Source organism: Salmo salar, chromosome 11 (genome assembly GCF_965601325.2).
Source record: "Salmo salar chromosome 11, fSalSal1, whole genome shotgun sequence".
In the NCBI taxonomy this organism is placed as follows: domain Eukaryota; kingdom Metazoa; phylum Chordata; class Actinopteri; order Salmoniformes; family Salmonidae; genus Salmo; species Salmo salar.
In genome coordinates, this window is record NC_138301.1 from 68,864,550 (window position 1) to 68,878,938 (window position 14,389).

General features: G+C 44.9%; 2 protein-coding genes and 1 non-coding gene across 5 annotated transcripts in view; all 3 read left to right on the forward strand.

Moving 5' to 3' along the window:
* Nucleotides 1-1,698: 1,698 nt before the first annotated feature.
* Nucleotides 1,699-5,834, forward strand: LOC106591183 (small EDRK-rich factor 2). 2 transcript variants are annotated; one of them, XM_014182395.3, is made up of 3 exons: nt 1,699-1,813; nt 4,269-4,377; nt 4,866-5,834. In XM_014182395.3, the coding sequence occupies exons 1-3, from the start codon at nt 1,807-1,809 to the stop codon at nt 4,936-4,938; spliced, it is 189 nt and encodes a 62-aa protein (XP_014037870.1). In that variant the 5' UTR covers nt 1,699-1,806; the 3' UTR covers nt 4,939-5,834. The 2 variants fall into 2 exon arrangements, with proteins under 2 accessions (XP_014037870.1, XP_014037868.1); XM_014182393.3 differs by lacking the exon at nt 1,699-1,813 and adding an exon at nt 1,910-2,563.
* Nucleotides 5,835-7,206: 1,372 nt separating this feature from the next.
* Nucleotides 7,207-7,282, forward strand: trnaa-ggc (transfer RNA alanine (anticodon GGC)). The gene has a single exon. It is a non-coding gene; the product is annotated as a tRNA-Ala (tRNA).
* A 3,796-nt stretch (nt 7,283-11,078) lies between these two features.
* The window catches only part of LOC106592362 (uncharacterized), a 214,218-nt gene continuing 210,907 nt past the window's right edge, over nt 11,079-14,389 (forward strand). The window contains exons 1-2 of one of the 2 annotated variants that reach the window (XM_082958041.1): nt 11,079-11,204; nt 11,480-11,692. The gene's annotated coding sequence lies outside the window, so the exon portion shown is untranslated. Of the gene's footprint in view, nt 11,205-11,332; nt 11,693-14,389 lie in introns of those variants that run through there. The other variant, XM_082958040.1, reaches the window with a different exon arrangement.

The window sequence follows — 14,389 nt, forward strand, 5'->3', positions numbered from 1 at the left end:
CCTGTGTGTCTACGGGCTCCAGTCCTGTGTGTCTACGGGCTCCAGTCCTGTGTGTCTATGGGCTCCAGTCCTATGTCTCTATGGGCTCCAGTCCTGTGTGTCTATGGGCTCCAGTCCTGTGTGTCTATGGGCTCCAGTCCTGTGTGTCTATGGGCTCCAGTGTCTATGGGCTCCAGTCCTGTGTGTCTACGGACTCCAGTCCTGTGTGTCTACGGGTTTCAGTCCTGTGTGTCTATGGGCTCCAGTCCTGTGTGTCTACGGGCTCCAGTGTCTATGGGCTCCAGTCCTGTGTGTCTACGGGCTCCAGTCCTGTGTGTCTATGGGCTCCAGTCCTGTGTGTCTACGGGCTCCAGTCCTATGTGTCTACGGGCTCCAGTCCTGTGTGTCTACGGGCTCCAGTCCTGTGTGTCTACGGGCTCCAATCCTGTGTGTCTATGGGCTCCAATCCTGTGTGTCTATGGGCTCCAGTCCTGTGTGTCTACGGGCTCCAGTCCTGTGTGTCTATGGGCTCCAGTCCTGTGTCTACGGGCTCCAGTGTCTATGGGATCCAGTCCTGTGTGTCTACGGGCTCCAGTCCTGTGTGTCTACGGGCTCAAATCCTGTGTGTCTATGGGCTCCAATCCTGTGTGTCTATGGGCTCCAGTCCTGTGTGTCTACGGGCTCCAGTCCTGTGTGTCTATGGGCTCCAGTCCTGTGTCTACGGGCTCCAGTCCTATGTGTCTACGGGCTCCAGTCCTGTGTGTCTACGGGCTCCAGTCCTGTGTGTCTACGGGCTCCAATCCTGTGTGTCTATGGGCTCCAATCCTGTGTGTCTATGGGCTCCAGTCCTGTGTGTCTACGGGCTCCAGTCCTGTGTGTCTATGGGCTCCAGTCCTGTGTCTACGGGCTCCAGTGTCTATGGGATCCAGTCCTGTGTGTCTACGGGCTCCAGTCCTGTGTGTCTACGGGCTCAAATCCTGTGTGTCTATGGGCTCCAATCCTGTGTGTCTATGGGCTCCAGTCCTGTGTGTCTACGGGCTCCAGTCCTGTGTGTCTATGGGCTCCAGTCCTGTGTCTACGGGCTCCAGTGTCTATGGGATCCAGTCCTGTGTGTCTATGGGCTCCAGTCCTGTGTGTCTAGAGGCTCCAGTCCTGTGTGTCTATGGGCTCCAGTCCTGTGTGTCTACGGGCTCCAGTCCTGTGTGTCTATGGGCTCCAATCCTGTGTGTCTATGGGCTCCAGTCCTGTGTGTCTACGGGCTCCAGTCCTGTGTGTCTATGGGCTCCAGTCCTGTGTGTCTACGGGCTCCAGTGTCTATGGGCTCCAGTCCTGTGTGTCTATGGGCTCCAGTCCTGTGTGTCTATGGGCTCCAGTCCTGTGTGCCTACGGGCTCCAGTCCTGTATGTCTACGGGATCCAGTACTCCTGTTTAATGTGGCTGGTTACACTGTCCTCTGCTGTAGGCCTACATGTAACACTGTATCCCATTCATGGGGAACTGTTAGATATCTTCAGGAGACAGATACATTGTGATTAATGTGTAACTAGCTGTTTTTAAATACTATTAAATTGTACTTTGTCACCACATTTACACTTATTACAATGGCGCATCTTTCCAATTATTTAGAGGTTTCACATCTGCAGAACTTTTTTGATAACACCAAAGATTATGTGTTACATGCCTCTCTTCCTCACGTTTGACTGCTGTGTTATCGCGAGATTTCTGTACGGTGTTGTTGTGACGTCAGGTTCAGGAAGGTAGCTACTAGCTGTCGGCGGCCCTTTGGGTGAGCTTATCTACTATTCTGAAAGCATCAAAATCGGAATAATGACCAGTGGGTATCACCATATTCTTTAACTGTACGATTGACTTCATTTCATGTGTGATATAATTTCGGTTAGTTTGCTAACGGATCATTTCTAGCTGCCGCCTCTACGCCATTCATGGCAAATGCGTTGTGCTTTGGCCAGAGACGTTCTAGCAATGGCTAGCTAGCAAGGTTAGGTTCGCTACTTAATAGCTATCCAGCTTTCTTTAACGTTGGCTATCTACAGTATCTCCAGCCAAACAGCCAGCCATTGGTCTGTTATCGCATTTCCTTCGCCTAAAAATTACACGTTTAGCCTTGCAAACCTAGTGTTTGTTTACTTTGGTGGCCTAACGTTAGCGAATGTAGCTAGCCATCGAATGACAAGTTGTCTGAAATAGTAGGGGTTTGTTTCTGTTAGGCTGGACACATGACATTTTTAACGCTGTTTTTTCCTGATAAAACGAGTTAATTGCATCCGCCGTGGAGCCCGTATGACCCAGCCTCTTGCCGTAGTTCTGTCTCTATTGGACACGTGACATTTTTAACGCTGTTTTTTCCTGATAAAACGAGTTAATCGCATCCGCCGTGGAGCCCGTATGACCCAGCCTCTTGCCGTAGTTCTATTGAGCTGCGCGTCACCAGCGTTCTGTTCTCAGCTTATTGTTGTTCTACGTCACAATGCCTGCGTTCTATTGTTAACAATGAGACCTGCCACGTTGTTGGTAGTTCAGATGGAAACTCAGTCAACTCAGCTCGTCCCATTGTTTCCTATAGGTGAATATAGGTGTCTGTCTATTTTGCCAAATACCTCGCAATGTGTATATTTTTACTTTTTCAAGTCGGACATGAGAATTTCCTCTTTCTAATTATGTAAGGCAGTGCAGTGTATTCAGTTGTCATCAAACGCTAGACCAGAAGTAGTTGCAATGTTTTCCTACTTCGTTATGCAGTCATAAGCACACTTAGCACTTAGTTAGTTTACTTAGTTTACTTTCTACACAAGTTGTTATTTTTCAGTTTGGTCCTAAGAACAGATTGTAGTGGTAAAATAAAAAGGTATCCATTTTTTGTGCCATTTAGGCGAAATGGAATTCTAAGCGTCACTCTGCGAACGTTCCATTCCATTCATTTGCAATGGGCTTGTGTTCCAGCTTAACCAGTGTTCTTTTGCCCTTTTTCAGCCTTGGGTGAATTGAAAGAAAAAAAATAATAATAATAATAATAAAATATATATATATATATATATATATATATATATATATATATATATATATATATATATATATGACAAAACACACATCACGACAAGAGAGACAACACTACATAAAGAGAGACCTAAGACAACATAGCATGGCAGCAACACTAGACAACACAATATGGTGGCAGCAACACATGACAACACAGCATGGTAGTAACACCACATGACAACAACAATGGTAGCAACACAACATGGCAGCAACACAACATGGCAGCAACACATGACAACACAGCATGGTAGCAACACCACATGATAACAACAATGGTAGCAGCACAACATGGTAAAAACATTACTGGGCACAGACAACAGCACAAAGGGCAAGAAGGTAGAGACAACAATACATCACACAAAGCAGCCACAACTGTCAGTAAGAGTGTCCATGATTGAGTCTTTGAATGAAGAGATTGAGATAAAACTGTCCAGTTTGAGTGTTTGTTGTAGCTCGTTCCAGTCGCTAGCTGCAGCGAACTGAAAAGAGGAACGACCCAAGGATGTGTGCGCTTTGGGGACCTTTAACAGAATGTGACTGGCAGAACGGGTGTTGTATGGGGAGGATGAGGGCTGCAGTAGGTATCTCAGATAGGGGGGAGTGAGGCCTAAGAGGGTTATATAAATAAGCATCAACCAGATCACTGACAACGATGAGACAGCCTATAGGGAGGAGGTCAGAAACCTGACCGTGTGGTGCCAGGACAACAACCTCTCCCTCAATGTGATCAAGACAAAGGAGATGATTGTGGACTACAGGGAAAGGAGGCCCGAGCATCTCATCGACGGGGCTGTAGTGGAGCAGGTTGAGAGCTTCAAGTTCCTTGGCATCCACATCAACAACAAACTAACATGGTCCAAGCACACCAAGACAGTCGTGAAGAGGGCACGACAAAGCCTATTCCCCCTCAGGAAACGGAAAAGATTTGTCATGGGTCCTCAGATCCTCAAAAGATTCTACAGCTGCACCATCGAGAGCATCCTGACTGGTTGCATCACTGCCTGGTATGGCAACTGCTCGGCCTCCGACCACAAGTCACTATGGAGGGTAGTGTGTACGGCCCAGTACATCAATGGGGCCAAGCTTCCTGCCATCCAGGACTCCAGCCACCCTAGTCAAAGACTGTTCTCTCTGCAACCGCACTGCAAGCGGTACCGGAGCGCCAAGTCTGTCTTCTCCTGTGTAACGCACATTCTCATCCTCTTTTGTTGTTGTGTTTCTCTGGGTTGCAGGAGGAAACCAGCGTGAACTTGCCCGAGCGAAGAATGCCAAGAAGCAAGCAGACCAGACCAAGGGCAAGAAGAGTGAGGATGGGTTGTCTGCTGCTGCACGCAAGCTGAGGTATCTAGATAGTGTTCAGTCTATATACAAGCTGAGGTATCTAGATAGTGTTCAGTCTATATACAAGCTGAGGTATCTAGATAGTGTTCAGTCTATATACTAGCTGAGGTATCTAGATAGTGTTCAGTCTATATACAAGCTGAGGTATCTAGATAGTGTTCAGTCTATATACTAGCTGAGGTATCTAGATAGTGTTCAGTCTTAATGCACCTGACATAAAGCTTGAATCTAAAGCTTGATTTTCATTGCATTCCTCTTAGCAGTGTAGTCGTCACAAAGGAATCCGTCATATGATTGATTTCAATTTAATAATAAAGGTGTGGTTTCCTGGGACCCAGATGTGGCCTTGTCCTGGAGATTCTCCATTGAACATGCTTTCTTTCCCAGGAGTAGGTGTTATCTGGCTCCGGGAAACTGGCCCAATGAGTTATATTATATGGCCATGAGTCTGAGGATGTTGCATCTCACATGCACCCCATTCCTTGTAGGGATGCAGAGATAATGCAGCAGAAGCAGAGAAGGGCAGCTGACAAGGAAGGTCATGACCCCAAGTCCAAATAACGTCCAGAAGACAGACACCCGTCCCATTGTGTCACAGGACTTCTTCTTGATGTTATGAGAACGGATCTCTACATTTTAGATTCCTACATTCTTCCCTTATGGCAAATCACACTGCTCGTTGTGGCTTATTGGATTCGACCGTAATAAACTATCTACCTGATTGAATTAATAGAGCGAAGGATTTAGCGGTTTGCCCACGTTGATTCTGCATGTCTCATTCTGAACATTATTCTATAGTGTAGCATGATGACCACCAAGCCACAATATACCTGTAGATTTTTATAGCAAACTGTGTGCCCCGCTGATTCCAAATAAAGTGTATGTCTTTTTAGTTCATGTTTGCTTGTGTTATTTAGCACCATAACTGAAGCCTTAAGGGTTAGGGGTTAGGGTTAAGGGGTAGGGGTTAACCCTAACCCTTGTATTATTTAGCACCATAACTGAAGCCTTAGGGTTAGGGGTAGGGGTTAACCCTAACCCTTGTGTTATTTAGCACCATAACTGAAGCCTTAGGGGTAGGGGTTAACCCTAACCCTTGTGTTATTTAGCACCATAACTGAAGCCTTAGGGTCCTCTAGCAGCTGTAGCCACAGCATCAGAGCTCTGTTCTAGTTTATCCTCTGTCACCATTTGAGACGGGTTAAAGGGTTGATACTGCCTATCTCCAATATAGATATTGGACTCAGAGGAGGTTGTTTTGTCAGAGCAGAGATGTAGAATGCTATTGAGAGGTACTACCCTTCATTGGAAATGAATAGTAGCAATAAGGGTAGTCTGATTCATCAGGCTGTAAGACACCATTCATTGGTATATACAGCCTGAAACTAATCCCTGCAAAATCATGTAAATGTTTCTTACAATCCAGAACGTTGAAATTAAATGACATTTAAACTCTATTGGTTGTCTGTGCCGTTTGTTCTTCAGCTGCTTGAAATGTTTGACAAAATCTCAACAGGAAAGTATTGCTGACCACCTTGTTAGAGAGCCGGTAGGTACAGATCCTTCAGAAAGTATTGCTGACCTTGTTAGAGAGCCGGTAGGTACAGATCCTTCAGAAAGTATTGCTGACCAACTTGTTAAGAGAGCCGGTAGGTACAGATCCTTCAGAAAGTATTGCTGACCAACTTGTTAAGAGAGCCGGTAGGTACAGATCCTTCAGAAAGTATTGCTGACCTTGTTAGAGAGCCGGTAGGTACAGATCCTTCAGAAAGTATTGCTGACCAACTTGTTAAGAGAGCCGGTAGGTACAGATCCTTCAGAAAGTATTGCTGACCAACTTGTTAGAGAGCCGGTAGGTACAGTTCCTTCAGAAAGTATTGCTGGCCAACTTGTTAGAGAGCCGGTAGGTACAGTGCCTTCAGAAAGTATTGCTGGCCAACTTGTTAGAGAGCCGGTAGGTACAGTTCCTTCAGAAAGTATTGCTGGCCAACTTGTTAGAGAGCCGGTTGGTACAGTTCCTTCAGAAAGTATTGCTGGCCAACTTGTTAGAGAGCCGGTAGGTACAGATCCTTCAAAAAGTATTGCTGACCAACTTGTTAGAGAGTGGGTAGGTACAGTTCCTTCAGAAAGTATTGCTGACCAACTTGTTGGAGAGCCGGTAGGTACAGATCCTTCAGAAAGTATTGCTGACCTTGTTAGAGAGCCGGTAGGTAGAGATCCTTCAGAAAGTATTGCTGACCTTGTTAGAGAGCCGGTAGGTACAGTGCCTTCAGAAACTATTGCTGGCCAACTTGTTAGAGAGCCGGTAGGTACAGTGCCTTCAGAAAGTATTGACACCCCTTGACCTGAGTTAATGGATTAAATTTAGATTTTTTTGTTGTCACTGGCCTACACCCAATGTCCCATAATGTCAAAGTGGAACTGTGTTTTTCAAGTATTCAACCCCATTTGTTACGGCCTAAATATGTTCAGGAGGGAAAATGTGCTTAACAAGTAACGTAATAATGGACTCACTCTGTGCAACAATAGTGTTTCATGTGATTTCTGAATGACTACCTCATCTCTGTACCGTACAGATACAAATGATCTGTAAGGTCCCTCAGTCGAGCAGTGAATTGCAAACAGATTCAACCAAAAAGACCAGGGAGGTTTTCTAATGCCTCGCAAAGAAGGGCACCTATTGGTAGATGTGTAAAAATAAAAAGCATATTCATTTGAGCATGGTGAAGTTATTAATTACGCTTTGGATGGTGTATCAATACACCCAGTAACTACAAAGATACAGGTGTCCTTCTTAACTCAGTTGCCGCAGAGGAAGGAAACTGCTCAGCCTTCCCTGTAGCTCAGTTGGTAGAGCATGGTGTTGGCAACGCCAGGGTTGTGGGTTCGATTCCCATGGGGGGCCAGCACAGAAAAAAAAAATGTATGAAATGTATGCATTCACTACTGTAAGTCGCTCTGGATAAGAGCGTCTGCTAAATGACTAAAAATGTAAAATGTTATGCTCAGGGATTTCACTATGAAGCCAATGGTGACTTTGACTTTAAAACAGTTACAGAGTTTAATGGCTGTGATAGGATAAAACTGAGGATGGATCAAAAACATTCTAGTTACTCCACAATACTAACCTAATTGACAGAGTGAAAAGAAGGAAGCCTCTACATAATACAAATATTCCAAACATGCATCCTGTTTGCAGTAAGGCACTAAAGTAATACTGCAAAAATGTTATGTTGGGGGCAAATACAACACATTACTGAGTAGCACTCTCCGTAATCTCAAGAATAGTGGTGGATGCATCATGTTATGGGTGTGATTGTAATCGTTAAGGACTGGGGAGGTTTTCAGGATAAAAAAGAAACGGAATGGAGCTAAGCACAGACTAAAACCTGGTTCAGTCTGCTTTCCTCCAGACACAGAGATTAATTCACCTTTCAGCAGGACAATAACCTAAAACACAAGGCCAAATATACACTGGAGTTGCTTACCAAGAAGACCGTGAATGTGGCTGAGTTTTGACTTAAATCAATGGCAAGACCTGAAAATATTTGTCGAGCAATGATCAACAACTAATTTGACAGAGCTTGAAGAATTCTGAAAAAAATTATGGAGAAATGTTGCACAATCCAGGTGTGCAAAGCTCTTAGAGATTTACCCAGAAAAGCTCAGTTGTAATCGCTGCCAAAGGTGCATCTAGAAGGTATTGACTCAGGGGGATGAATACTTATGTAAATTAGATATTTTGGTATTTCATTTTCAATAAAATTAGCAGAAATGTCTAAATGTAACGACCGTCGTCTGTGGAAGTAGGGGACCAAAGCGCAGCGTGGTGAGTGTTCATATTCAATATTTAATTAATAGAAATACTTCAAACAAAACACGAAAATGAACGACAGCCTACAGTTCTGCTAGGTACAAAACTAAACAGAAAATAATCACCCACAAACCCCAAAGGAAAAACAGGCTGCCTATGTATGACTCTCAATCAGCAACAACGATCTACAGCTGTTCCTGATTGAGAGCCACACACGGCCAAACCAAAGAAACAAACCAACATAGAACGCCCACCCATGTAACACCCTGGCCTAACCAAAATAGAGAACTAAAAACCCCTCTCTATGGCCAGGGCGTTACAGTACCCCCCCCCCCCCCCCCCAAAGGTGCGGACTCCGGCCGCAAAACCTGACACTAAAGGGGAGGGTCCGGGTGGGCCTTCCTACGGCGGCGGCTCTGGTGCGGGCCGTGGACCCCGCTCCACCCTCGGCTTAGCCCACTTAGGTGGCGCCCCTGGCTGCGCCGGATGACTGGCAGGCGACCCTGGCTGCGCCCGGCTGGCGGCCGACTCTGGCTGCGCCCGGACAGGCGGGCGACCCTGGCTGCACCCGGACAGGTGGGCGATCCTGGCTGCTATTTCAGCCACACCTGTTGCTGACAGGTGTATAAAATCGAGCACACAGCCATGCAATCTCCATAGGAAACATTGGCAGTAGAATGGCCTTACTGAAGAGCTCAGTGACTTTCAACGTGGCACCCTCATAGGATGCCACCTTTCCAACAAGTCAGTTCGACAAATATCTTCCCTGCTAGAGCTTCCCCGGTCAACTGTAAGTGCTGTTATTGTGAAGTGGAAACGTCTATGAGCAACAACGGCTCAGCCAAGAAGTGGTAGGCCACACAATCTCACAGAACGGGATCGCCGAGTGCTGAAGCGCGTAAAAATCGTCTGTCCTCGGTTGCAACACTCACTACCGAGTTCCAAACTGCCTCTGGAAGCAACGTAAGCACCAGAACTGTTCGTCGGGAGCTTCATGAAATGGGTTTCCATGGCCGAGCAGCCGCGCGCCAGCCTAAGATCACCATGCACAATGCCAAGCATCGGCTGGAGTGGTGTAAAGCTCGCCGCCATTGGACTCTGGATTAGTGGAAGCAGCCACTACTCTTGTCCCATGAATTACTCCCTTTTTGTTAACCACGCCCTACTACACAAGCTTCCAACTTACCTAACTTTGTTGCTAATGTATAAAAGAATGAGCTACAAAACCCGCTCGCAGGATTGGTTAACTCTTGAGGTCCCTCTGGTCTCAACATATTTAGGTAATTCATCCATTAGTTTTAGTGCCACCCTTAGTTTGAATAACCTACCAAATTCCTTGCATCTCGATTCAAATCAAATTTTATTGGTCACATAACGTGTTTAGCAGATGTTATTGCGGGTGTAGCGAAATGACTGGCTCGCAGTTGGCGTTCCAATTCATCCCAAAGATGTTCGATTGGGTTGAGGTCAGGGCTCTGTGCAGGCCAGTCAAGTTATTCCACACCGATCTCAACAAATGTTTCCCTGGTACCACAAGGGCAGTTTAGGACCCTGGTGTTTGTTCTCAGCGCACCATTGGGAATGAGACCCTGGTCTCAATTGGGCTACCTTCAATAAATAAAAGTACAAAAAATTAAATCAAGTTCATTATAGAAGGGCCTTTAGACTACTGTATGCACATTAAGAGTTCAGTGTTCAGTCACAACAATCATAGCTGCTGAATATCTGAAGAATCCTAATACATTTACATTTTAGTCATTTAGCAGACGCTCTTATCCAGAGCGACTTACAGTAGTGAATGCATACATTTCATTTCATGCATTTTTTATTTTTAGTTATTTTTGTTTAGATTTGAGTATTTATTTTTTATTTTTTTATATTTTAAAATTTATTTTTTAGAAGAAAAAAAATTGATTTTTTTTTATAGATCTATCATAACAGAATCAAACTGAACCTTAAACATGAAGGAATTACACACTCCTTCCAAAATACAAGGCAGGCAGTAGCCTCCTGGGCCTGCGCCATAGAGATAGATAGAGGACTCATCTTTATATCTGTTGCCATTATAGCATAACAGCATGGCAGCGCCATTGAAGCAATCTTCATATTGAAGTAGTCATTTTTCTTCATGATTGTCTGATCCCGATAGGACATGACTCCAACAGGGTTATCGGGAGGGATCAATCAGGAGGGACCAGCCAATAAAGTTGGAAGTCCCAACCAGTTAACTATATTAAAACAGCTGAAGCCATCAATGGCGCTGCCCATACTAATATATCCTTTTGGCCACTAGAGGCCTCTATTATTCTCTATGGCCTGCACCAAGCCTGTCTGCAGGGTATATTGTGCTAGAGCGCCCTCTGGTGGCTTAATAACGCCTAATAAGGACTTTATGGGATATTATTAATTATTATTATCCGTTATAAATAGAGAGTAAGGAGAAGAAAATGTTAATAATGAATGTAAATATTGGTTGCATGGGGCAGATCTTGCGGACCAAACTCCACATGGTGAAGAGCCCTTTATAACAATAGTTGCGTTCCTTTCTTTAGACTTTTTCAATAAAGGTGAATACAACCACCGACCTTTTGCTATGCTATAAAATGACTGTAAAAAACACAAGTGTATTTCTATGATTTCTCTGTCGTTATTCCTCAATATCTGTAGAGTCTGGACAGAAATGTGCCAAGTCAATCCAGTTCTGCCACCACATATAGTTTCCCTGCGCCTGTAATGATCTGGACAGGAATGTGCCAAGTCAATCCAGTTCTGCCATCACATATAGTTTCCCTGCGCCTGTAATGATCTGGACAGGAATGGTGTCACCAGCTGGAGAGCGACTGATCTGATTGGACAATGGGGTTTGGAGACAGGGCATACGTCATGTCATCCTTTTCCTTCAGAAACGACAATAAAAGTCGCTGGTTGTATTTGATGGATGTTTATTGGAGAAGTATAGATTTTAACAAACTAAGAAAGACACGCCACTACAGAGGACAAACATAGGTACAAGGTAGGCGGTTCATGGTTTCTATTTGTTGAGGTATTGACCTTGAGCGAATGGATGTAGTCGGAGCTGGATTCCGCAGAGCCTGGTCTCTGTTCCAGTGTGTTGGTGAAGTTCACCATAAACTTCCTTCACCATGCAGTGAGCTTTAGTCCGCTAGGGGCACACCTTGAGTTGGAGCCTGTTGGCCTGGCGGAATATGTTCTGTGACTAAAAAGAAAGCTGGTAAATGTATTATATGTTAGTAATATGGCAGTAGTAACGAGGTGTCTATTCTCCAGGTCAGTTTGTCAGCGCTTGTCTCCTGTCTGCCAGCGAGGAGGAGGAGGACGACGTCTCTGTTGTTTCTTCATTTACGTCAGGCCTGTTTCAATCCCTTCCTCCTTCCGTCCTGCTCGACATACAACGTCAACGGGGACACGACGTTCAAACTGCTTTCTCATATTAAAAGCCACCACTATCACCTCGCCACCATAAACCTCTTTGGGAACCAGGTGAGTTGAATATCTGTTGCTTGGTGAAATAAAGGAGGAAACAACAGAGCGACCGGCCGGCGAGGCGATTGGGTTTGTAGTCCAACGTCATTTATTCCTTTTCACTCGCTGTGAAAATGTTTCTTTGCGTGTCGCGGCGGTGTAATGGGCTGTTGACGCGGTTGTTTCGTTGTCTTTATGTCGGATAACATCGGCTGGTAAACAAACAGCCCATGTACGACAGCCACTATGTAGCCAAAATGTCGTATTTTATTTCACTTCCACATTCTGTGTCCCATGCCACAAACAGATGGCGTCGTGAGGGGGATGGAGGGAATGTGGAACAGACCCATAAACGAGTAGCGAGGCCACACTAGGTCTCCCATCTCAGAGCTCAGCCCTCCATGCCACTAGCGGGTCTGGCAGAACCTGTCTTTAGTAGGCCCGTCCAGAACCTGTCTTTCTTCAACTTATTTTTCCTGTCAACTTATCGGCCCATTTAAAGATACAGCGCTTGTTCAGAGGATAATAATGACCAGCCAATTGAAACGACTACTGTTGGATACATTTGGGACGACGTTGGAGGAATGGGTAGGCTGCTTTGGGACGACCATGGAGGAATGGGTAGGCTGCTTTGGGACGACCATGGAGGAATGGGTAGACTGCTTTGAAACCGGTAATGTAGGCCTGTCAGCTCTGAGTTGGTGAAGATACATTGTTGCAGACACTCCATTGCATCAACATGCAGTAGACTCAAGGCTGATGCTTCTTGTTCCAAATGAATGGATTTCTAAGCCATTCTCTAGTCTTTTGTAAAGCATCAAAATCCGTTTTTTAAAGTTATAATCTAGTCCAGGGGTATACACATCTGACCCTATGAGGTCTGGAGTACTGCTGGCTTTCTGTTCTACCTGGTAATGAATTGCACCCACAATACAGTCAGGGACAGATATTTAGGCAACACAGTGATATGGATTATTGTACTGCATTACAGCCCAATGTAATATATCCTTACTAGTGGTCAGATCTTGGTGAATAAACACGGGACACACTGTCGCATGCAGTGCACTGCCTACCAGGTGTTACTGAACATCTGGGTTTTGATTTGATAGTCTGGTACAGTAGATTATAGTAATGTCATGGAGGTACAGTAGATTATAGTAATGTCGTGGAGGTGGTACAGTAGATTATAGTAATGTCGTGGAGGTGGTATAGTAGATTATAGTAATGTTGTGGAGGTGGTACAGTAGATTATAGTAATGTCATGGAGGTGGTATAGTAGATTATAGTAATGTCGTGGAGGTGGTACAGTAGATTATAGTAATGTCGTGGAGGTGGTACAGTAGATTATAGTAATGTCGTGGAGGTGGTACAGTAGATTATAGTAATGTCGTGGAGGTGGTACAGTAGATTATAGTAATGTCGTGGAGGTGGTACAGTAGATTATAGTAATGTCGTGGAGGTGGTACAGTAGATTATAGTAATATCGTGGAGGTGATATAGTAGATTATAGTAATGTCGTGGAGGTGGTATAGTAGATTATAGTAATATCGTGGTGGTTCAGTAGATTATAGTAATGCCATGGAGGTGGTACAGTAGATTATAGTAACGTCGTGGAGGTGGTACAGTAGATTATAGTAATGTCGTGGAGGTGGTACAGTAGATTATAGTAATGTCATGGAGGTGGTTCAGTAGATTATAGTGAAGTAGATGAGGGTGTTTTCACATATAGTCCTCTTTTAAAAGATCTGATCTCAATCCTCTTGAAAGTGAACTCTGCAGTAAAACTCCCCCAAAGGATCTCCGTTCTGTTTGTATTGACGCTGCTCTTGCCTTTTAATGAGGGCTTAACTTTTTTTGCCAGTTCATTTCACCCATTCTCTGGTCCGACTCCTCTCAGCATTCACTTTGCTAGTTTTATAAAGGAACCAACATTTTGTTTCCATCATTCAGTCAATGCACTGTGGGTTTTAGAAAGGAACCAACATCAGTGGGTTTTAACCCTGACCCTGTCAATGCACTGTGGGTTTTAACCCTGACCCAGTCAATGCACTGTGGGTTTTAACCCTGAACCAGTCAATGCACTGTGGGTTTTAACCCTGACCCAGTCAATGCACTGTGGGTTTTAACCCTGACCCAGTCAATGCACTGTGGGTTTTAACCCTGACCCTGTCAATGCACTGTGGGTTTTAACCCTGACCCAGTCAATGCACTGTGGGTTTTAACCCTGACCCAGTCAATGCACTGTGGGTTTTAACCCTGACCCAGTCAATGCACTGTGGGTTTTAACCCTGACCCAGTCAATGCACTGTGGGTTTTAACCCTGACCCAGTCAATGCACTGTGGGTTTTAACCCTGACCCAGTCAATGCACTGTGGGTTTTAACCCTGACCCAGTCAATGCACTGTGGGTTTTAACCCTGACCCAGTCAATGCACTGTGGGGTTTATAAAGGAACCAACATCAGTGGGTTTTAACCCTAACCCAGTCAATGCACTGTGGGGTTTATAAAGGAACCAACATCAGTGGGTTTTAACCCTAACCCAGTCAATGCACTGTGGGTTTATAAAGGGACCAACATCAGTGGGTTTTAACCCTGACCCAGTCAATGCACTGTGGGTTTTAACCCTAACCCAGTCAATGCACTGTGGGTTTATAAAGGAACCAACATCAGTGGGTTTTAACCCTAACCCAGTCAATGCACTGTGGGGTTTATAAA

What these genes read in the sequence shown, in the direction of transcription:
- LOC106591183 (XM_014182393.3), top strand. Translation starts at nt 2,386, where the DNA reads ATGACCCAGCCTCTTGCCGTAGTTCTATTGAGCTGCGCGTCACCAGCG. An exon ending in CGTCCCATTGTTTCCTATAG is followed by an intron (nt 2,564 to 4,268) that starts GTGAATATAGGT and finishes TCTGGGTTGCAG; the next exon opens with GAGGAAACCAGCGTGAACTT. An exon ending in GCTGCTGCACGCAAGCTGAG is followed by an intron (nt 4,378 to 4,865) that starts GTATCTAGATAG and finishes CATTCCTTGTAG; the next exon opens with GGATGCAGAGATAATGCAGC.